Consider the following 25,084-nt stretch of genomic DNA (forward strand, 5'->3'; position numbering starts at 1 on the left):
AAAGGACTACTTTGAGTGTGCCATAGATCACTTTGCTTTTGTTGTGCCGAGGACATGAATGCTTATGAAAAATTGGTGTGTTGCATCCCTGAAGTCACCAGTGCAGCACGTGTTTCTGGTACCACTGGTGGCAGCAGGGACCAGAAGGAGCCAGGCATGTGGGATCCCAGGTGGAGGGAAGGGCTCTACATGGTAAAGTGCCCCATTTCTGCTGTTGAGTCAGTGTTTCTTGTTTTAATATACAGGTATTGTGTATGAAACTGCAGTGACCTTGGCTTTCCTAATTGGCAGAATGAATCAGCTCTTCAAACAGGAAACAACACTGTAATTAAGTTAACATTTGAACCACAATGCAGATAGCCAGAGCTTAATTCCTACAATCACTACTTTCCCCTACTATTATTTTAAAGAATTACAGCTGCAGAAAGAGAATCCTGTTTGTTTGATAACAGGATTAGCAGCATATTACCTCCTGAGTTATGGGTTCTGGATTCAAGATCTGGAGTTCATACTCAAAGTGCTTCTGTGTATGTTTAGTGGCAAGTAGGTTGATTATTTTTTGGAAGCTGTGATTGCAGAGCAATAATTCCTAACAATTTTAGTACATAATGCAATAGGGAAGGCATCTTTACAAAGTGCTTAGGCAGTGGAACTGGAAAGATCCTGTGTCTGGTCTGTGATATTTGGTGTGGTTTTTTGTGGAGTTTTTTTGTTTGGTTGGTTGTGGGTTTTTTCTCTTTTTTCTTTTTTTTTTTATTTTTTTTATTTTTCTTTGTTCTTTTTTTTTTTTCCATCCGTATAGTCTCTCCAGTGTTTAAAATTTCTGAATTTCTGTCTTGGGAGAGTAACAGTCTTCCTCAAAAATCATTCTTACTATCAGACATACATATGTATTTATATATTTTTATTAATATTTTTGAATCAAAAATGTCACTTGTTCAGTTGCTACAAACTGGGAGGGAAAAAAACCAATTGTGTTTGGTTACTCAAAACATTCATAACCCAAATGGAGGAGAAATAATGAAGCAGTCTTCCTTTCTCAGTTTTTTTCATAAAGTGGTGCTCCTGAGTGAAATTAACCTTTAAAGTCTTATGCTGAGATGTTGGTAGGATTGAACAGTTCTGATATTGCCAGTCTGCCTTGATTTTCCACCTGTCAAAATCACATTATCTTCAAGCACATTTATTTTGGAAGTTTTAGAAGTAGGACACGTTTCACCCATTACTATTGGCGATGATCCTCTTACATAAAAAAGAGAAATGCCAGGAAACTTTTCTATCAGCAGAAATAAAGAATACCACATATACAAATAACACATGAACAGCTGGAAAAGGGTTCTAATATGTAATAAAAAGTAGCATGTTGCTGGAAAATGATATGTAAACTTGAAATAATTATGTAGCTGACACCATCCCTAAGCAGTGCACTGTTTCTGATTTAGCCTTAAATGGTTTTACAGTGGGAAGTTTTATGGTGTCCTACTGCCTGGAAACTGGGAGAAACACTTGATTGATCAATATGGTTGGTGAAGCACATTCTAATGTGAGGAAATGTCTTCTACAGCTTACTCATTTCTGTTTGAGTTCAAATAAATATGTTGTAGAAAGGGCACAGGTGCATCTTAGGCTGTTTCTGTTGGTGGTGCATCAATTTCTCCACAATAATAAACTTATGAACATCTTGGCAGCGCTGAAACTGCATTTGCTGAAACTCCCCCACATCACAGCACTACAAGTCCTTGTTAGTGGTGATGATGTCTGGTCACTTCTGCTTAAAATGGAGCAATCCACTTCCCTGGCACTCACTGGCCTTAAGGGGAGAACCAGCCTCCACCCTGGAGTTCCCTTCCTGCTGCAGGGTGCAAATTCAGATCACTGTCTTGCACAAAATCCTTTGCTGCAAGTGCCCGCTGGTGCCAGTTTCACTAAAATTCACGCCAGATTATATAAATTCTCTAAGGCATTGTAGAACCTGGCAGATAAAAATGAAAATCCAAAGTTCTGTTTTCTGTTCTGTTCAACACCAAGAATGTTGTGGTTTTTAAGTAACATCTGATGCCCTGAAGCTGCAATTGGAGTTTGCATTGGTGTGCAGACATTTTGTAAAGGTTTCTAATGCTGTGTGACTGCCTTTTTAAGCAAGGGATTTCTTCCTTAGTTGCCTTAGTTAAATGTTTTCCACAAAACTGGCTGGTGTGTCCCTGCATAAGTGTTTTTCAAAACCTGCCAAGTCAGGGTGTAATTATTTTCTGGAAGAAATTGGTGTCTGCTCAGTTCTAAAATCTGAATATTTGTATATCAGAGTATATAAGACTTTAAATTTTGTAACAATGGCACCTTAATTAGTAGTCTTTGCTAATCCTAGAATCTTTTGACTTTATCTACTTTTTAAACAGTTCTTTTCCTGCCTTTGTATTTATGGATATACTCAGGTCTCTGGTGTTTGGCAACTTGGATGACATTTCATATCTACAGCAAGAAAAATACATGCAAAAAAAGAGAATGATTCTGTTGCATGATATAAAAGGGATATTTACAAATAGAACACCTTTTTTCACTCCTTGGCTGGGTTTTATTATTAGGTTATCAATATGGTAATATCCTGGAGGTAACAGCTGCTGGCACTGCATTAAGAGCATCTGTCAGGTTCTTTTCAGAAATGCACTGTTTAACAATTTCCAGGAAAATTCAGTTGTTCCTCAGCTCATTTTAGGGAGATCTTCTCAGTTTCACAGACAACTGAGTGAGAGCATGTCTGTGTATTTTGGGACAATCATGGCTAAGCGCAGTTTTTATAGATTTGGCATATAGAGCTATGCCAAAAGCACAGCACCTCTGAGTAAGAGGGAAGGTTTCAAGTATCTCTGTGTAAAAAATGTGGATTTTTGTTTGTGGGCTTTGATCATTTTGGGAGTGACTGAAAACACTCTGTAATGTATCTCTTCTGTATTTCAAGAGAAGAGAAACCCCATTCTTTGTGTTTAACTTTGTGGATAATTCTGCCTACATTGGGGATTCTTCAGGAAATATTGTGCTCTTGGAGATAAGGTGGTTGGGGTTTTTTTCTGGATATTTATGCTTATAAATGGAATGAATCTTCATCTCAGTTATTTATTACTCCATTAATGCAGTCTCTGTGTTTTCCCAGGAATATTCAGGTCCTGAAATGTTATTTTACTGGGATGTTAAAAAAATAAATTAATAACAAAAATTACTGTGAAGATAAAAATATAACAGATTACAGAGTTCTTCACTCTGCTGTGATCTTCTCTCACTCTATAAGAATGCCAAATTTGTTCAAGTATCAGGAAGCAGTAGACTATCACAATATTTAGTTCTTATACTGCCAGTTTAAAAATTGCCTAGAGTACTGGTGACCTAAATATATATTTATATATGATAACTTTTGCATGAAAAAAGAAGGGAAAAGAGGGCTGGTAAAGGAGCTCACAACTAAGATATTGCTGGCTTTAGGTAGATATTCACATTACAGTACAGTCAATGTGATCTTAGTGATATAAATATTTCTCATTTAAAACTGATTAAGGATGAAGACTTGAAGAAATGTAAATGTAAACTAGATACTGGAGTTTCTGTTGAATGTTGGAGTTTAAAAATAGTTTGAGATGTTTAAAATGCCTTACCTTTTTTCTATCAGCGATTGAACTATACCTTCAGACCAAGGTGACTCCTCAAAATGAAAGGGAAATGCTACTTTAAGAGTGTAATTACTTTTTTTTGTTTTTTTGAGAGAGATATGCAGCTATTCTCATGTCTTTTTAATCTCTTTAATACAATTTGTAACACTAATAAAATCCCTCAAGAATTCTTAGTGCAAGTGATACTAGTTGGAAACCCTGTAAGTTGCAATTTGGAGCCAAGACAAGAATTAAAAAAAAAAGCAATTATTTAGCATTTATCTTGCTTACAAAACTGAGACTCTGCTGATTCAATTTATTCAGAATTGTGTACATTTTATAAAAACATGTGGTTTTGATAAATGCCCCTTACTTAAGAACTCTCTATAGCCAACAAGGTGTCCTATCCAAATTTTTGAGCAAGTCTATGAGACTGCTGGTAGTATAATCTTTCATTTTATAGACCAGCAGTGAGTTTTCTTGCAGGTTTTTTAACTGTTTATGTTTTGTTACTGAAGTTGCACTGCTTTGAAAAAGAACAAAGTCTCTTATATGTGAACTGTACCATCTTGAAGCCAAAGAGAATGTGATTCTGGTTCTTGGGGAAAGTAAAAAGCAAAAGTAATCTGAGTTAAACAGCAAGGTGAAATCTATATTAATTATTGGCCTAGTAGTGATTGCTCTGCAATTTATATAACTATAACCATGAGCTCAGTTGATTGACTCCTGATTTATCATATGGGAGAGAATAATTAACTTTTGTTCATGTTGCATTTCTCAAAAAACTTTGTCAGTTTCAAACTGAGCATCCACCTCAAAAGTCTAAGAAAAAGGGTAGTCTAGTTTTACAAACTTTTTTTTGAAATGGGAATAGCAATGGAATTATGTTGATACTATCTGTATCTTTGTCTGCAGAGCTAACCCTTCATGATGCCATATGTTGAAAGCATAATGAAAAAACTTCTTCAAACCTGAATTATGAATTAGTTCAATTTTTATATTTTCTTGCAGAAGAGGATAATTAAGCAAAGGGAATGAGTGCAGTTAACAGCACATTATAGCATGCCATATATATTCAGGACCAATGATGAGTCTCGTGCTCATTTCATGAGAAATCTTTCCAGTCTCTGCATTTTTGATGTGTTCATTGTTGTAGCTGAGCAGTAGCATCTTAGCCTTCAGGGTGAGGATCAGAGCACAGGGCTTTTGTGGATAAAGAAAACATTCTAATGTGCTGTGGTTCTTTTATTTTCCAGAATCATCCAGCCATACAACAAGAACAATCATGGTAAGTATAGAGGAGATTATAGGTATTGATCTGCCTATAGCTATGATATTTTCCTTTAAAACAAAATAGATATAGTAGTATCCTAAGCCATTGGCTTTTTTTTTTTAATTCCAATATCATTGTAGGCATAAAATGAGTCTGTCTTTATTTCATGAGAAATCTTGAGGAAAAAAATCAGAGATTAAAGAGCTTAAGAGGTAACAGTGCTGTCAGTTTGAATAGCTGAAAAATTCAACTACAATTCTATGTTCTATGTTTAAGTAATTTTTTATTATGTCAAATTAATGTCAATAAAATTTCTTGCATTCTATCTATATCACATGGGGCAGAGCACATTTAAATTTCAGAACAATAGCCAAGTAATTTTTTGATAACATTCCTCAGAGGCTGGTTTCTGACTTTACCTTGAGTTTGATAATTTGGGTTCCAGAAACAGGGAAATGTTTATGAGGATAGATACACCTTCAAAAATGAGATTAGAAAGCTTTATGTAAAAAAAAAATGTCACGCACTTAGTGACTATCTTGCATTTTTCTAGAGTGAGAAATGTTGATCTCTTTCTTTTTCAAACTCATAATGAAGTTAGGTAAGGGCTGAACAACAATTCACATAGAGAAAACCTTACTCTGACAGGGAATGATTGATGCCTGTCCTGTGGGTGTTTGAGGAGAGGGCTTTGTGCTTTTGGAAAATACCAGTTTTTGAGGTGAGTGTTGAAATTTTAGAATAAGCCCCAGCAAATCATGACATGAGCTTGTTTATTTCCATTCCTACAATTTTTAGGATGTCCCTTCCAGTTTATATCTTCTTTATGTATGGCACTTTTGGGACAGGTAAATTCCCATGGATTTCTTCATTCCACAGGGGATAAAGGGTTAGTATAGTTCATTGACTTTATCATCAATAGCCATTAATAATTCAGTGCAAATGAATTATAACTAGGTAAGGACTACAGAGCACAACAGATTTCAAAATAGTAGAGATGTCTGGAAAAGTGATGTTTCTGTTTCCTACTGGATGTGATGTAGTCTTTCTTGGTCATGAATTTGTTTTAAGCACACCCATTTCCAGAGAAGATGCTCAGTTATTCAAGTGTATTCCTCTGTTATAAAATTTTGGAAGGGATTGAAAAACTTTTCAATGTTTTTTCCATGCAGCATTGGTTTTGGAAAAAGAGCAGGGCAATTGTGTTGAAGCTGGTGAACCCTTCACTCTGCTTTAGCTTTACTCTTTTTTTGTCCTATTAATTGTACTCTGAAGATGCTCAGTCTTTCTTTTCCATAAATGTATCAGAACAGTTCTAAAAACTGAGCCAAAAGTGTGAGGGTTTCTCCTGTATATATTTTTTTTTCTCACACCAAAACATGTCCTAACTTTTAAAGAGAGAAGGAAAAGGCTTTAAAATAGCCTGAGTTCTTGAGGTTCCTGTATTTGAACCTCTCCAGACCACTCTGCTGACAGCTCAGATGGCTCAGACCTCAAGTGAATATTCTGCAGTCAGTGTGTAGTAATTGTTCATTGCATTTAAATAAAGGTAGAAATAAAAGTAAGTATTCTTCTTGGTGAGAAATTGCTACAGCAATGTCTGCTCTACTCTGCATCTAAAGCATAACTGAATGTGTAAAAGAAAATTTCTGACTCCCCAGTGAGTAAGTAGAAACTGTCAGTAAAACCAGGAAATATGGTATTCCTTGCATTAGAAACAGAGTGAGATGATACATTTGATACAGATGTAGTAAAGCAATGCTGCTGAGAGCCAATGTAAAATGCTACTGCAATAAATACTTTGAAATTAAGTCCCCTTTTTCTGACTGATTACAGTTATATTGTAACATAAAATGTTAAAGCAGGACCTTTGTAGTCATCAGAATGTGAGAGGTACCACAGCAAATTTGTATTACTGCCTTGGCTGCTTTGATGTAAAAGAACTTTTGTCTTACCAAGGGGAAGTTTTTGCACTTCTTTAAAGTTGCATTTATAGGTGTTGAAATAATGTAAGGCATTAAGTCTGATCCTGTCTCTGAAAATTCAGATTTATGTTGAAGTCAAAGCCATCAAGGTATAGAGTGTGCTCTGCTAAAAAAATGAAGTCCAGTTTTTCTGAGGACATTACAAGAATTTTCCTTCTGTATTTAAATGCAGTGATAGCTGCCATTTTTTGTTTCAGATTCTTGTTCATAAAAATAAAAACCCAGAAAATATTTGAAGGATCTGTGTGATGAGGCGAGAGGGAGAGCATGCTCTCTTTTAACTATGAAATAAATTTCCTTTCATTCTGTGCATAGTTGCCTAGGTTAATCTTTCATTACTAATTTACTGATTTCCATAAATAACTGTTTACTTCAAAATTATACCTTCGAAGACATAATTTATTCAGAGTTTATATAGCTTGTGTGTGCCATATATGACCAACAGGGACTATAAAAATTGCAGTATTTTGGCCCAGAGGCTTTGGCAAGTCAGGTGTCATCTTTTACGGGGGTTGTTTCTTTTGGGGTTTTTTGGTGGGCCTGTTTCCCTTGCACAGAAAAGTGATTGCAGCATTGCATTTTCACACAAAACACAAAATTTTCAGCATTACAACTGTTGTAGGTATTTGTGAAAGGTTTGGTGGCAAATCCAGAGGTTCCAAAGTTACACTTGTGTTGAGTACTTGGTTATTTTCTAGTATATGATCTGTTGTTTGAGCATCTTTCATTTTTAATAGCCTTTGGGTTTCTAAATGAAATTCTATACCCAAAGTGGTTGTGTGCCTGCATACTATTATCAACATTTGCAACTTCATGCTGTGTAGAGATTTTGGGTATTAATTTTTGCATTCATCTCACATTTCTGTGAATAAGTAAACTGGCCCCAAGCCTTGATGCTTATTAAAGGTATAATGCTAATCCCTTTGGAAATAGGAATACTTCAGGTGTGGCAAAAGAGAATCAATACCAAAAAGACAATCAATAAAATGATTTAAACTTGAGGTAATTCTAAACTCGTTTAAATGATGTATTGTATAATTAGGTCAATGCAAAATATATGGAACCAATTAATATGGGTTATTGCCAGTCATCTGAGCATAGCTGATTTCTTCTAGTGATTTCTTTCTCCTTGTAGAGAGCTTCTTTTGCTCTGCTTGCTTTCAATTGATTTTTTGTTGTTTTTGTTTAAAGATACAACAACAACAAAAAAAACAACCTAAAAATGTTAATTTAAGGCAAAGGGAATGCTTTCCTTTTAGAAACAATGGGAGAAAAATAAGATATCATAAATTGAAATCTGCTTAGGAATTTATGGTAGTCTAGTTAAGCATTCCTTCAGCCATAGTACAAATGTTCACTGTTAATTTTTACACTTTGAATTACTGTGTTATGCATTTTATTTCAAAGCTGAATGTCTTTTCAGATCTGAGTGTCTTTTCAGAATTTTAGTGGCTCTCAATGATTAAATGTTTGACCACTTATATAGCAGTACAAACTGGGCAACTTATAGGCAGGATCCTTGGCTAGAATTTAGGATCTGGGTCCCATTTCTGAATTTGTAAGGATTCCTCTCTTGTCTTACCATCATGCATTTCAGTGTCTTTGGACTTCTCTGGGGGCCAGTGAGGACAGGATATGTACTCTTGATCACAAAAATGCTATATTAAATTGCCACTTTAATTTAAGGTGTTTTAGGGATGGTATCCAGACTTCATTGGACTCACAGCTGCCACTGAGCAGATATCATGTGTGTAGTGATCCTATGCAGTCATTTCCTGGATTTCCCTGCCACAGCAAAGCCTTATGCCAGGTGTACCTTGTTTTGAAAGACCTGATTTACAGTTGTAACTCAGTGCTGCTGCTCCCAGAAGATTTGACAGGGACAAAGACATGTAGCTGTTTTGTGAAGGAATCAGCTGCATTCCTTGGAAGTTGGAGGTGTCTCAGTTGTCCACTGTGAAATGAATGCAGATGGGAAATTCATGCCCCTGCCAGGTGAGTTTTGATGAGCAGCACTTGCAAGCAGCAGAGAAATGGATCAGCAAGGGGCAGGTGAAGCTGCACAACCACCAGTCTTTATGTAAAGTCCTCCTTGCTGAAGACCTTGGAAGGATTGCCTTTGTTCACTCTGCAGCTTGGACACCACCTGTTTGACAGGTGAGACTCTTCCCAGAGATTACCCCATGATGACTGAAATATTTGTGCTCTTTAGGGACATAAATTTGCCTGAATCTGAACTCCCTTTGTCTTGAGAAGTTTTTTTCTCCTGATGTCTTTTGAGCACGGAACAGTTTTGTCGCAGAGGAACAAGAGATCTCAGTGCATGTGCTCAGACTGAGGTGAAGAACTAGGGAGAAAGGAGTCACTCATCACAGAGGAAGATTTGTCCACAATGCAAACTCCTGATGCTCAGGTGCTGCTCTGATGTGGTCCTGGCTTGCAGACCCTTAACACCAGTGGCTGTGTTGCAAACTCAAAGCACATCTCATTAGTGATGTACAGACTCAAAATCAAAGCAGCAGCAGCTGATTGCACAAGGTGATGTTCTGGGGAAATTACTGAAGCTTTTTGCAAGAGTTTTAAATGAGAAGGACTTCTGTGGTCACAGGGAGTATTCTTGAGGCTTTCATACCCTTTCTGGCATAACTGTGTTCTAGGAGGGACAATTTGAGTTCCTTATCATCAAAAAAGAAAAGCATTTTACGAGCACTTTGTATGAAAGTTCATTTTGCTCTTGGTGTTGATATTAGTGACAGTGGCATTGAATGCTCATTTTCATATGCATTGGTGAATATATTTTTTGAGAGGAACTAAAGAGCTGATTTCCTGGTCAAGAGCTTCAATTGTTTTTATTAACATGAAATTAATGTGGTCCCTAGCACAGACTGGAGAACAATGGTCTTATTTTCTCTTGTCCTTCTGTGAAAGGTAATTAATTTATTCAAAAAGCTTGAAAATGCTGGGGTAGAAGGGAAATAAAAGAGAAAATCCTAACCAATTTGATGCAACAGAAATGAGATGATATTGTAAGCCTTGTGTAGTTTTCTATAATGTTATCTCTTGCCTAGAATGAGGGTTAGGGGCTAATAAAAGTAGAAAAAACCAGAAGTTCAGAATTAGTTACAATATCTGGCTCTGCCAGGAGAAAAAGTGTCGTGAAAAGACAAGTACTTTTTCCATCAGGCTTTACTGTTTTTCAGAGTTTATGCCACAGGAAAGACACTTTTTGTGACTTGTAAATTTTCTGAATGTTTTTTCCTGCACTTCTTGCCTTGACTAAAGGAAACATTCAATGGTGTATTAGAAAGGAGCCTGGGAAAAGATCTGATCCATTACATGAGATACTTTAAACCCATTATGGAGTAGGGAAGCACAACAAAAATATACCATTGGAGCCCTGGAATGTTCCTCTGTAGTGTATGGCATAGGAAATTGCCAGACACAAATATTGAAGGGGAAATGTGATGTGTGGCAATGTTTTCCATGCATGACTCCTTACTCCCTTTCTGAGCACCACCCTCTGCGTACAAGCAGTTAAAAACCTTAATGAATTTCTAATTTCATAGCACCTATGTACTTTATCCTGAATTTATTCTAAATAAGAGCTGAATTACTTCTAGTAGTATGTCATTTATGTCTTTTTCCCCGCCAGAGCCAATATGAAAAAATATGTGAAAGCCAAACTGTAGTCTAGACACTGATTGAAAAAATGGAAAAAACTTAAGTAAATATTTTTAAAGGGCTACAAAGATAGATTAATGATCCTGTGTGCAACAATTAAATTCACCCTAAATCTTCTTTGTTTTTAAGACAAAGGAAAATAGTTTAGCTCTAAGAAAGATTTATATGTGACTCACTCAAATATGATGTCTTGTTTCTCCTCTTCTTGTTTGGTTTTGTTACATGAGATCTAAGGAATCACAGAGGAGATGGCTCAGTTACTCATTGTAGCATAATGGATAGATGGAAATTTTCTGTCCAATGCATAAAATTTGTCCTACTTGTTTATATTTTCTGGCTTTTGTGTTTTTATGACATGATTTAAGAGATCAGTTCTGTGCTCTGTTCTGCTGGTTTTGTGGGTGCTACCAGTCCCTCCTCACTCCTGACTGTGATGCTGATCCCCTAATTAGGGGGTACTCCCACGAATGTGCGGCACTGGGTGCATTTGGGGAATGTTACAAAAATGCGATCAGTAATGTGGAATTCTGGTGCTATTTCACCAAGAAAATAGTACTTCTTCCTAAGAAAACATGATGTTGAATCCATGTGAGATAAAGTCAGCAAATTTTCATCTTTGTATAATGTCTTCTACCATAACTAGTTCTGTCCAATTGTTGTTAGTCCTGCTGCTAATCGATTACGTGGGAAACAAGATTAAGATTTCCAAGATTAACATTTTTGTCATGGTGTATTCTTCCAGATCATTAGCTACAGATGATACAGAAAACATTTTCACTCTCTCCTCATGTGTAAGAAGGCAGCTTCTCTTGTTAGATCGGAGTACTTGCTCTCATTGCACAATAACTCCGGGTAAAGGTTGAGTGGAAAATCAATGCATCATTTACAGTTTGACGTTATCAGCTGTGAAAGGAATGCAGATGTATTGCAGGTAGCTCTAACTAGATAAAGACCAGTGAGTAAACCTAAGAACCATGGCATCAACATGGTGATATAAACCTTTGTTTTCCTGCTTCCATCCAGGTTAACAGCAGGACCAAACCACTTATCTTATTCAGTGACTTCCATTTAAAACAAAGACAGGCAGAGTAAGGACCTGCACAGTGAGAAGTATGCATTTTCTGAAATTAGTTTAATGCCATAGTTGGATGAAAAAATGGGTCTTGTGTCTAATTGCTTGGGATGTTAGTTTTTTTGCTCAGAAAATGTTAATTCTCTCCTAAAATCAATGGGTTTCTGTTTCTGAATTGCTTAGTTCATAGCATTGACTCATGCCTCAATATATTTTTGTATAAAATGGCATTAGCAATAGTTAATTAAGTTTTTAAAGAGCTTTAAAACCTATGCATAAAACATGTCAGTGGGCCCAGGTTGGTTGTTATCTTACCCCCAGGTACTGATTGAGGCTGATGAGCCAGCTTTTGAGATGTGTGTAGGCTGCCCTTTGCAGCAGAATTTGTTAATGGAATTATGCTTATTCTCAGACAAACACCTTTCCCTTTTATTATGATTTCAGCATGCTGCTCCCCACATCCACATGACTAATGGGAAGGCCTTGCAAGCCAGTGCAAGTGCCATTAAGACAAGCACCATTCCAGTGATAAAGAGACAGAGGCAAAATTGGCTTGATGCTTCAGATGATGGCTTCTTTATAGCTACAGAAGAGACCAGGTAAGAAAAAATGAAATCTTAGCAGGGAATGAGGCTTCACTGCATACGTGTTACTGATCCACTATTTCAATAACAGTTTTTGACATTGTTATCTGAGGTTGCATTACAGCAAAGATTCATGCTTGGCACATGCCAAACTTTTCATTTTCTATCTACTAATATTATCAGCATTTCATTAATAACACTTAGTGCTACTTCTCTGTGGCAAAGATTAGAACTTTTAAATTTCACTTATTTTAGTTCGTATACAAGTTTAGGGCACCTCTGATCATCCAGCAAAATATAAATGCAGTGTAGGTTATCCTCTGAAATTTTCAGAACTTGAAAAATAGTATACAGCTGAGAAATATATAGCTGATAGCATCTTTTCCAGGCTAGAAGTTTATTTCCTTTAAAAGAAACTGAGATTATAATCTCCTTCAACCTTTCATTTACAGATCAATTGGTAAAATTTAACGAGGTTTTGCTTTCCCAAAAAGTGCTTGATATCCTGGAAGAGTCACTATTTTTCTGGAGGTTCCTCTATTCTGTTCTTGTCTTCCCCTGTCTGGCCCTTCCTTGATTTAATTCAGACTAAGACAGGAAGTTACAGTCTGTTGTTTTTTTTTTAAAAGGGCCCATTATTAAAAAACCTTTTAACATCTTGCTTAATTACAACAAGTTACATCAGACTATCCCTCACTTCTGTGATTATTTCACAAGCCTAGAAAATCTGGTAGTTGAAGAAAAATGTAAATAATAAAAAGAGGGAAGAGAAAGAACATAGAGATAAGCATGGAAAACGTGCACATTTAATCCCATTAATGGCAGATTCAGCTAGGAAAGTTAACATACTAGCACATGATAATCTGGTGGTTATTTCAGCATAATTAATTTTGGAATTTCTTGGGTTTTTTTATGAGGAATGCAACAATTCAGAGAGAGTAGTAAGAGGCTACTGAGCTGCTGAGCTCTTAGGCTTCTGATTCCAGCCCAGATTGACGGCATTTTGAGAGTTGTTTGATACAGACTTTGGTAATATCAGACTAATCCTTAGCAATTGGATCCTGAAAGTGAGACTGATTACCTTTTGACGTTTTAGAATTTTCAATTTAATTTTTTCCTAGTGTTATAGAGAAATGCCTGTCAAAGGATGAGAAGTCTTACATGGGCAGTGATCTCTCCACTGATCTGGGAGGCAGCCCAGACAATTTACCTGGACTAGATGTTTAAATTGCAGTTGGTTGAAGTGTAGTGTGATGAGTCCCGGCTTTGCAAATCACTCCTCTGTGATAGCTCTGCTTGTTCTCATCCTAAGAAATCCCTCTCCCCGCTCCCAGGGCTGCAGACCCCATACCCAGACCAGGCAGAAAGCAGAGCTGATTCTGGCTCTGCAGGCAGGGTGGGCACAAACAAGGGTCTCAGTGCTCAGGGGTCTGCTCCTCTACTCCAAGTAATGAACAGTTTAAAGTGACTGGTATGGGGAACAGAGGGAAGCTGGACCTCGCTGACATTCCTCAAACATGGAGGTGCCTGAACATGTGCTGTTGCATCACTCTGGCAGGTGCTGGAGCAGCACAGCAGGGAATGCTTTTTGTCCTTTGAAACTCTATTTCACATGAGATCTGTTCCTTGTCTTTCACAGAGGTTTTCTATTTTTTCTTTTATTTTTTGGTACTCTCCTGTCCTCATACCATCTCCATTGACTCCTTCCCTCACATGTGTCTCCTTTCTAATTTTTTCCTTTGATTCCTTTCACCTTTCCTCCGAGATTATTTAGAGCTGGACTAGCTTGCTCTCCTCTAGGCTCTGCAAGTCTCCAGCCTTTAGAGCTCCAAGTGGAAAGCACTGCCTGGTTCTGCTGCTAGGAATGCCCTAATGTCCAAGAGAACAATTAAATGCTCTGTTCTTTGAGGGCAGCTGGAGACAGACAGCAGTCCCTGCCAGGCAGCCTGTCCTGGGATAGAGGATCACACAGCTCAGCACTGCCAGGACAGAGTTGAAAAGCCAAGTTGAATGGAATATAATTGCAATGGGAAGAGGTGACTAGGGAGGAGAGGTTTGAAAAAGCAGCACACAACTTACCCAGTCCTGACACAGAATGAAAAAGAAAAAACAAAACAAAAGAAGCAACAAATGAGAATGAGCTGCTGGGGAGCAGCCATTGGGTTTTGAACATATTCTGAACACTCAGATCAGAAATAATCACCCCATCTAAGGTCACAACTGGTCCTTTAGGGAACTTTTTTTGTGCTCCATCAGAATCCAATCTGTTTTATCATGTGAATTTGTTCATTAAAAATACATATGAGAGAGACACATGTGAATCATAGCAAAAGGAAAAATATTTTTCAGTGTAATTGAAGCCTTCAAAATAGGAAATATTTTTCAGTATTGTTTGCAACAGTCCACAAAAATTTTCATTTCTCTGTCCTAAAATATTTTTTTGTCTACTGAATTAATGCTTAGGATGGACATTTCTATAAAATATCAAGTAGGGAGTCTAGAGGGTAAATTTTCACAGAAATTTAGCTTAAAAAGCCAATAATAGATTGTTGATATTTGTGGAAGGAAAAAAAAAGAGTAATAATAGTGCTCCTAGACTAAAAGAGGAGGTACCCAGTCTATTTTATGCTTATCAAACCCAAGATGCACATGAGAATTCTCAATTATATTATTCATCAATAGATAAGGTAAACATCTATTGTTATCTAAAAACATTATTATTATTATACATTATTATTTATAAATATCTATATAAGGTAAATATCTATTATTTATTTATATCTATAAATTTATTTATCTATTTAAAATATCTATCTATTTATTAAATATTTATCACTCCATTTTAGAAGAAAATTTAATAATATTAATTTTTAATAATCACCCTTTCCTCTCTGAATTTAAGCAGTAGTATTATTTCTGTAAAGTTAACTCTTCTGTATCTAATTGCTCACATATTTGAAATATTTGTAGCAATGCATGTGAAATATCAAGAGCAGTGAAAACAACTATGGGAATTATATATCATCTGAGCTTTCCATGGTAACCCTTGCAGTTACCCTAGAATTTTAGGGCAGTGCCCTTCTCTCTACACTCAGGCCATAGTTCAACAATGCCTGCAGGTATTCTTAAAAATTAGTGTGAACTTGTGTATCATGGAAACACAAGAACTGGAGTTTACATCTGAAGTTGAACATATTTTGGGGTGCTAATCTGCCCCTCTGAGTAGAACAGGAGTGTATTTTATATCAGTTGTAATGCACATTCTCATACAATTCAGCTTTGTTTTTAAGCTGGAGCTATTTGAAAGCCATCTCCTCCCCCGTTGTTTATCATTTTCTGCACATCTGGGGAAAAATGGCAGTAGGATTTGTGTTTCCCTCCTTCCCAGCCCGATTGCCTCTGCAGAGGTGGCTGCACACTAACACGGTGCTGAGCCCCAGTCCTTACAGCCCAGGGCCACTTTGGGGGACAGACAGAGTTTTTCCATCTGTCTGCACATTAGAGCCTTGAAGGGATCACCCTCATGAGTTCTGTTATGTCTGTACGTGGTTGTCCTTCTGAATACTGTCAGCGTGCTCAGTAAAGTTTGCCAACGAATAGAGAGCTCCCCAGTTCTGCTATTTCATCTCTAGTGACTACCTGCCCTCTTCATTCCAAACCCTCCCTGATGCCTGTGTGAGACCAGCTCCCATGGGATTTCCCTGCTCCTGATCAGGCACAGGCTCACAGCAGGGATTAATCTAGGCAGAAAACCACATGGCAGTTTGAGAACACTTACCTTTTGACATTACAACGTAATTTTATTGACCTTTACTGGATTTAATATTTTTGTATTTTTCTTTATTTGTATCCTTTTCAAATGAAAAAGAAATTCTCGATCCCTACTGGAAAATAACTTGCTTAAGATTTTACTCTGAAGTACAAATCTGTTTACACAATTCATTGAAAAAAATCACTCTTTAAAGAACTTCATGTTTCTCACTGCTCACCAGAAGAGTGTCTTACTTTTTTCTAATATCCTTAAATATTAGGATTCTCCTAGCACTATGTGCATGCTTGAGCATAAGCCAGAAGTCTCCTAATTATAAAGTATTTTATTCATTTCTTTGTACTAAATCGGCTTTGCTTTGAGGAAGTCTTTTGGGTGATGTGGATTCTATTGTAGGCCCAATAGAGGTCAACAGAGAAAATCACCATATGTGAGGAACTAAATTCTGCATACAGAATTGCTATTCTGGGAGTTAATAATTGAAAAAAATTGATCATCATGGTCTTCAGAGCCTTAGTAAAATGTAATATATTTGCCTTATATATCTTGAGTTATATATGATATAAACACATGAGTAAAATTAACAATATTACTGTTGAACCATTCAGTGTCAAGGGGAATATATCTGTTGACAAAAACTTTTCTCACCAATTCTAGGTATGCAGTGTGCCTCTATTTCCTATACCCACGCTCTGTCCCTAGCAGAGTGCATGTGCATGACAATGATCTCACTTGTGTAGGGACAGCTAAAACACTGGTTGGTAAATGAATTATTTTTTTTTTTCAGCATTTGCATTATAAGAAATGTGTGGAAATGTTTGGCTGCCTGCGCTATAGCAGCGGATTCTATGTGCTTTCCCTTCATGGGCCAAAAAGCATATTTGCATATAGATCTGCAGTTGAATGACTCAATGCTTGTTTCCTTTCAGTGCTGAAGCAGTTAGAAACCTTCTCACGGTAAGTGCAACTCCATTGGGAATGAGTTAACTGCAACTGCTAAAATTAGAACGTGATCTTTAGCTGTTACCAGCAGACATGGCTTCCTTCTTTTGCTGATAAAATGATTTGAGAGGCATCCCTGTGGCAGCATTATATAGGCGATTTTCTTATCCCTCACTTCATGTTCTGTCTCCAAAAGGCAAAATCTTCCCCTGATTTGTTGAGGTGCTATGTAAGGATATCACAACTGCTGTGATAATTACCTGGTACCACTCATTTTTATTTATGCATGTCTCATAGCACACACAAAAAAAGCTTAAAATCCAAAGTTGCATGTCGAGAAAGAAGAGAATGTGAGGCTGACAACCAGCTTCTGCAGAATGTTGAGTCTTGCTGTGCTGTCAGTGGTCTGCTTCTCATGCAGCAGTGGGGGAGAGCCATGCTGGTGCTGATCACCCTTCGTGCTCCTGCACGTGCTGCTGGCCCTCTCTGCAGTGCAGCTTTATCTGTGGAAAGCCCAACCTGTACCTGGAAACACAGACTGAAAACCTGCTGGAACCAAAGCCCGAGTTGTGGGTGACCTGCCCCTGCCCCTTCTCTCTCCCCCATGTGTTTTAATCCAGGCTTAGGCAAGGTCATGCACAGTGCTTGAGTTGCAGCACGTTGCCAGGAGAAAAGGGAAAACTGGAGGAGTAAGGCTTTGGTGCCTGGGGTCTGATACACAGTGCAGAGCTGCAGGTCTGCATTCGAGCCAGAGTCCCAGGGCGAACTGTTCTGCTCCTTCTTCCTCTTCTCACGTACAATTCCTATCACACAAATGTCCATGGGTATGTTTACTCTTTCTTTTCCAGCTGGCCCCAGCTGTGCAAAAAAAATTGCGCGCCAAAACAAAAAAAGGTATTTTTGGCCTTTGTTTTTTGTAAAGATAAGGCACTTTGATTTGATCCTTTTTTTGAACTACACCACACTTGGATCCTGGGCATAGTGTATTTTCATTTCTTACCTGCATGGCACCATGGCCTTTAGACCCCAGTCCTGTAACCAGCTGCAAGAAGATGCCTGGCTGCACTCTTGGAGCATCAGCTGCAAGCCTGACAATGTGATGCACCAGCTCTCTAACAAAAAGCCATATCAGCCTCTAAGGATGTAATTTTCCATCTCCTTTACTTCTGTTGTATTATATAGTTGTCATGCATCTTGAAAAGCAGGGATTACAGAATATATCCCTTAGAATTCTGTTTAATCCCTGCTGATAGGATTGCAAATATCTTATTGATTGGCCACGTCTGAGTCCAGGTGAACTGAACTGACAGCTCTCTCCAGTCACTGTGACAATACTGTGTGTGAAGAATTCGGGGAGGAATTGTCCTTGCTGCAGCTTAGGAGCCATCCTACTTGGTTAACTTCCATTCAAAGCTGTTTTATGCTCATGAGAGAACATATTAGTTTCTGTGAGATGTTATTTTGATCTTATTTCGTGTGGTCTATTCATGAATGCTGTGCACTCTTCACATCTTATAAACCATGCTTTTCTGAGCCCCAGCTGAGGTACTGTGATATGGAATCACAAGCAGCAGTATAGAAACTAGATCATAATCTCTTACCATTCATTTCTTATTGAGCAGCTTTCACGGGTTTAAAGACATTTTTTCTTTCAGTGTTTACCTACATGATTTTTTTCCTGTTGGACCCTTTATAGTACCTACTAAATCAAAATAGCACTATTGTGATAATGCAAATGTTTGTTTTTAAAAGCAGGTTCATTCCATGGAACTAAAACAACTCATTTGAAGAATGTGAATATTTTTTAAACTTAGGGAAGCATGGATATATATAAGGAAAGCATGTTCACAAAAACCCCTCAGAGCTCAGTGTAAGTTGTGGCATCGGATAGAGCTGGGAGATTTGAAAAACACATGCTGTTATGGGGTTTGTTTTATCAGTCTTCAGAGCAAATGCAATACAATCCCATTCTGGTTTGGAGCTGTGGATTTATCTTCTCCCCGTTGAAATGGAGTTTCAGTGGCAGTAAGCTGCTTGCCATGTCTGAAGCCACATGGCAGTGGAAGGATGTTGCAGTGTTGGGAGCACTTGCCTAGGACCTGGAAAACCATGACCCAGTTCCTTGCTTCCTCACAGACCTCCCATAACATGTCAGTCAGGTCTTTTAAGGATGTATCTCCAAGTATTTATATATCTAACTCAGACTCAAAATTAAGAAGGTGCTTAAGTGCTTGCTTGAAGATTTGGAGGCAAAGAACAGGTAACACCTGTTCCGAAGAATCAGATGAAACCTTCTCATTCTTCCAGAGCGCTGCTCCACATGGAGAAGGTCAGGAGCCTTAGAGGGGATCTTCTTTCAAAGAAAATTCTTTACCTTTATTGTTAATCAAGTCTCATAGAAATGCCACCCTCAGGAATCCAGAAGCTGTTGACTGAAACGGGATGATTTGTTAGTTTCAGAGCTGTCTGCCCTGATTAGCAGGTGAAAATTAATTAGCACACAGCTTTGGTGATGACCGCAGGGAGGCTGAGGCTAGGAACAGATGGCTGTAAATGACCTAGTTACTGCTGCCTGAAAAGTCACACCTTTGGCTCTTGTGAAATGATCCTGCCCTGTTGTGAGCAGAAATTCAAATATGCTGCCTCTCCAGGGGGGCTTAGATACCAAAGTTGGCTTTGTAATTGCATCTTAGGTCAGAGCTTGAATGTGGCTAATTCACATGGCTCAGCTAAAAAACAAAGGCACATTTATGAGGGTCATTCAGCCACTTGCAATCTTCTCCACTTCTGCTGACAAACGTTCTCTCACATTCATACAGTAGGTGCAGGAATATCCAGAAAATTTTATATTTGGGAAGGGAAACACAACTTCCAAAATGAGCCTTTTTGTAAAATTTTGTTGTCTTGGGAAACTTGGGAGGGAAAGAAAACCTCAACAACTTATATGAAATACAGGGATGATAAATGCATTAAGGATTGCCTTAAACATAGATGTTGCTGGAGAAGCTCCTATATAAGGACTTGACTTTTCCAAAAACCTTGTTTTCTTTGCTAGACCTTCCAGACCCAATTCAGCAGAGCCCTTAAATCCATTCCTGAGCTCAGCCCATCAGCTAGAGTACATCACGTAGCCCCCAGTACACCCTGCATGTCTGAGGTTAGATTGGGATGCCATGCATCTTTAACCTGTTCTTTTAACCCGTTTTCTTATGGTTCTTGACAAATTTAGAGTTTCCTGCAGTATGGTTGGCAATTTCAAAAGGTTTTTTTTCAGAAGCTGTTTTTTGTGTTTGCGCAGAGGATTTGATGTAGCTGAACCCAATCCTCTTTATCGAATGTTTTTACTGAAAGTCTTAGGGCTCAGCTTTTTGTTAGCTTGCTGCTTAGCTTTTTCCTAAATCCACATACCCAGTGGGAATGTGTCATCTTGTAATATTTGGCTGCCTTCTATTGTGGGAGTTAAAACCAATTTGGTTTTGAACAAGAAGAAATTTTTCTATAAATAAGCATCTTTATGGGAAGCCAATTTCTCTGGCAAAACTCTGGGAAACAATCAAAGCAAAATAAAAATGCAAACTTGCCACACCAACATACTTAATATGAAAGAAAAGATAGAGAGAACACTAATTATACAATTGTTACCTATAGTGAGGCTGGAGTAACATCAGCTTCGAGCTAAAATTAGTCCATTTGCACCATTCCTATGCATAAACCCTGTTCGTTTCTCCCATTAGATCTTAGATATTGATGATTGTAATCCTCAAATCCTGTTCAATACCACTGTTAGATAGATTTTTCACTTTTTATGATTCCTGTGCTATGTGAGCAACATAGCAGCTGGACACAGAGTTAAGAATTATTTCATCTAAAGGCAGAGAAATACACAGCAATAATGTACATGTGGGCAGGGAAACTATGTAAATCCTGTGGTGAACACATTGTTGCTAAAGTTAAATAGCAGAAAAGATTATAAAATTGTACTGTGGTGAGTATGTTCAAAAATATGGTGTCAGTGATCCTCACTGTCTGAAAATTCACACAGAAATGCCCACTAAATTTAATTTCTAAATTGTCCTTTATCAGAGTCTTCATTTCAAATTACACCTAGAGGGTTTAATTCTGAATTAGTCCATATGTCGTTGTACGTATTTAATCATTCATTCTCAATACTTTCCCTGACAATTTGTTTTTTTTTTAAACTCATGACCCTCTGGCATAAATGTAGGTAAGGCTGTGGAAAAACAAGTGTTAGTTGGTCTCTTTTTGTGAAAAAAGCTTGCATAAGTAACTACATAGGCATTTTAAATATAAAATACCACGGAGAACATATTGACTGTGACTGTGAAAGTCAATCACAGAGATAACTAACAGCTCTTGTCAAACATCTAAGGAGATTTGACTATCTGTTTTTGTAACTTGTGCTATGAGTAGAGGCTAAAACATTTACTTGACAAAATACTATTCAAGTGTTTTTCTTGTGAAGAAAATACAGATCCAAACTTTAAAATTCCAAGGTTGCCTCTTGTTTTGAGACACCAGACAAGTAATTTAATTCAGCCTTTCTCTAGCTCCACCATTTTGTCTGTAATCTTGAGTGTACACCTTTAGGATGCTGTGCAGTTTTTAATTAGCCAGTCCAACAAGAACTATGAGATACTGGTGTGAAAAGTGCTGGCCATAAATGTGGAGAGCAGGATGAGTGGCAGAAAATGAACTTGAGTAGACCTTTGGTCACATAAATATTTTTTAAAAAATTTAAAAATCATCAACCTTTGACATGAAAATGACCCTAGAAATCAGCATCAAATCATTCTGTGGCAAAGCTTTCCTCTGTCAATGACACACTACAGATTTCTAATCCATGTTCTGCACTGGAGCTTCTGTGTGTAGAGAATTGCTGATTATGCGAGAGGTTGATGGTGTGAAGCAATGCCCCAGGGGATGGGCTTGTGAGGGAACTTTGGCTCTCCAACTGTTTCTGGTAAGACTGAATGATTTTTATTTTTCAGCCCTTGCTTAATAGCAAGTATAGAGGATGCCAAGAACCTCCTCCAAATATACCCTATTGGCACATATGTTATTCCAGGAAAAGTGTATGCATAATTGATAAAACAGAAGCATATTGTCAATTTTTTTGAGCCTCAGGTAATGTTATAAGCTGTAATACTGTAAATCACAATGTTCAGGCCAAAAACTTCATTGAATAAGCAAGGTAAGAAAAGAAAGACAGAAAAATACTAATGATATTGTAGAAGTATGGTATCTCTTTTTTTTTCCCTATGAAAAATATAATGGGGAGTTTGCTGTTATCTTGGACTTAAATAAGCATATTTAGTTGACACAATATTTTTGAAAATTTTCAATGCAGTATTTAACGTTGCTGGGGAAATGACACTTAATTCTTGTAGCTCAAGGCCAGAAACAGAAGTTGTATGTTCTTTACCTTTTTGTCATCTTAGAGTCTGGGATAATGCTGAAATTGTGAATTAATATGCAAGGTGTTTGGGGAGCAGTTGAAAACAACATTGTGTTCCACTGTTAGCCAGCTTGCTCTGATGCACCTTCTCTTTAGGTTCTTGCTTGTCTCAGGAAAAATTATATGTTGCCAGATGAGTAAATTTTTCATTTCATAGCAGGTGATGTTTAATCAATATACAGAACAGCCATCCTCCTGCAGAATAAATAGATGGTTTTGAAAATTCCTCTTGGTAGAGTAGGAATTCTTCTTCACCCAGCTGATATAGTTAGGAAGAATAAAGGATTTCCCTTGAAATCTGCTGGTTGTGCCTGTGAGCTGTGGAAGGATTTCTGGCTCCCTGGATTCCCAGAATGCTGCTGTATTGACACATCTGCAGTGATCTTGTGTGTCCTTCCCAGGGAGGAGCGGTTAAGCAACCCTTTATTGGATAAAGCAGACTTCCTGCCTTGCAGGCTCTGCAGGGTAAGGTAACTAAGAGGAGGCTAATGAATTTCAGGTAGAGAGCAGAGCAGCTGTCCTGTAGCTCAGGTTACAAGCCTGAGCCATTGTTTGGTTTGAAGGAGTATGAAGAATTTACTTTTTTACCCATTCCATCAAGCTTCCTTTGCTAGGACTTAGTAGTTCTATTCCACTCTATTCTATTCCACACAAAGCTGGATACTGATGAAATGCCATGAGTTCCCAGACAGGCTTTTCTCCCTTCCTTGAGGGAAGGACTGTTTGAGGAACTCGGCTCTGCCATCATCACTGCTGCGTGTGAGGCGCTGTCCCTGCTGAGCTCACAAAGCTCCACCCAAAACACAGGGCAAGTCCATGCTCACTCTGTGTGAATGTGGTGTCCATCATTCCTACCAACTAGAACACTGGGTTTTCTAACTCTTTCTACCCCTGGTGGGGCCTCTGTGCTTCTGGCTTTTGTGAGAAGTCAGCCTTGCACCCAAACTGATGTGTCACCTTTGTTGCCTCAGCAGTAGGTGACCTTAGCCTCTTGGTGCTAAATACCAAGCCCACAGATGAACTGAGAGGACAATCTCACTGCTGATTGTTGGGATCGAGATTTATTCATCATGTGATGGCCAGTGTATGACAGCATCTCTTCATAACCTTTCTTAGGGGTTAGAAGTTTTTTCAGTTCCAGCATTCAACTGAAAAATGAGTAGTGGTGCTGAGAGTAGGACTTTGTTTCTTTAATTCCTTCTCTACTAAACCACTTTAGAATATCAAGGAAATATTTTCAGGGGAAATGAAAATATGGAAAAATCTATTGAGCTAGTTGATTATTCCAAAAGCCATGACAGTTGTTTGCAATTAAACTGTACAGAAATAATTTCCACAGTAGATATTTCAAAAGTTGATTGACCTGTTGTTCTAGGAGCTCTAGACATGCACATAAAGAGATGGTTTCTGCTCCAAGGTGATTTTGATTTAAATCAGAAGCAGGTAGAAAGAGACAGAGGTGCCTTGTGCCATACAGTAGGTCAGGCATGACAGTCATAGAAGTCTGTGCTTTAAACCCTTGACCTGGGATTTTTCCTCCCAGTAAAGAAAATGCTTTAACCCCATTATTAAGGGCCTTCTATATATACATAGTAGCTGTAAGCTGTTGCTTTGAAACACAAAACATCAGAGAAGCCCTCAAGGTGATGCAGTACTTGAAAAAATACATTATCTTAAGCTGCTTAGGAAGATCTGATGCTGTAATTTGTAAGTGTTGTGTCAAAAAGTTATTGTTCATAGAGAACAGTCTTGCTCCATAAGAATTGATAAAATATTGGAAGATAAACACTAGCAAAAGAAAACATTTCCTTGCTTGGAGGAGAAAAATAAGATAAGCTCTTAAAACCCTTAAATAATGTTGGCACATCTACAGCAGCACCTCTTTAATCTCATAAAGGTTATATCACTCTATCTGCCATCTGTATGGGTTGTATAATGCAGCTTTGTGGCTCATGGCAACGGCCTTCCAATAGCCCCATGCTTATTAAAGTCTTCCATTTTGTTTTTATAAATTAACATTTCCTAAGGCCCTTATTTTTAAAAGGTGTATCAGTGTCAACCCACTTCTGCCTTCCAAAACTATTTTTAACTAGTTTCTATCATGCTGAGGTTCAATTAAAATTTCAATGCAATATGGGAAAGCTTCATCCTGAAAGTGTTGAGGGGGAAAACAAAGTCTAAAGCAGCGAGCCAAAGAATTAAATAGAATACTTCTCATTTGCACACAGGTAGAAATGTAGGAAGTGCTGTGAGTCCTTCAGTCAGTAACGTATCAGGTTTCTAAGGATCTGTGCCTACAGCTTCACCCCAGTTAAATTCTCTTTCAGCAAGCAGCACTGCACACATTTTGGCATTTCTCTATGTTTAAAACCTGTTGAAATGAATAAAAAGCCTACCAGCTTTCTAAGATAGTACCCACTCCTGTAATTTAATTCACTGAAGAGTTAAAATATACCTCTGGATAAAAGAAGCCCTCAGAGAAATAAATTATTATTTAATCTAATAACCACCAAGGAATTATGGTTATTCTTTTAAATAGTTGTTTTTTAAAGGGGCCTTGAATTTGCACTTTCAAAATGAAAATTTTAATTGTACAAAATTTATATTGCCCTGGAGCAGAACCAACTTCACAAACATTTCTCTAGAATACGTTTTTTTCGTATT

The 25,084-nt window shown here is 37.7% G+C and overlaps 1 protein-coding gene across 1 annotated transcript in view; it reads left to right on the forward strand.

The window, feature by feature from the left end:
* The window catches only part of MTA3 (metastasis associated 1 family member 3), a 137,103-nt gene that overhangs the window by 103,394 nt on the left and 8,625 nt on the right, over nt 1-25,084 (forward strand). The window contains exons 17-18 of the mRNA XM_059841159.1: nt 4,895-4,926; nt 12,094-12,248. Coding sequence (XP_059697142.1) covers nt 4,895-4,926; nt 12,094-12,248 — 187 coding nt within the window. The remainder of the gene's footprint in view (nt 1-4,894; nt 4,927-12,093; nt 12,249-25,084) is intronic.

The sequence above is a fragment of the Haemorhous mexicanus genome, chromosome 3 (assembly GCF_027477595.1).
Source record: "Haemorhous mexicanus isolate bHaeMex1 chromosome 3, bHaeMex1.pri, whole genome shotgun sequence".
Taxonomy (NCBI): domain Eukaryota; kingdom Metazoa; phylum Chordata; class Aves; order Passeriformes; family Fringillidae; genus Haemorhous; species Haemorhous mexicanus.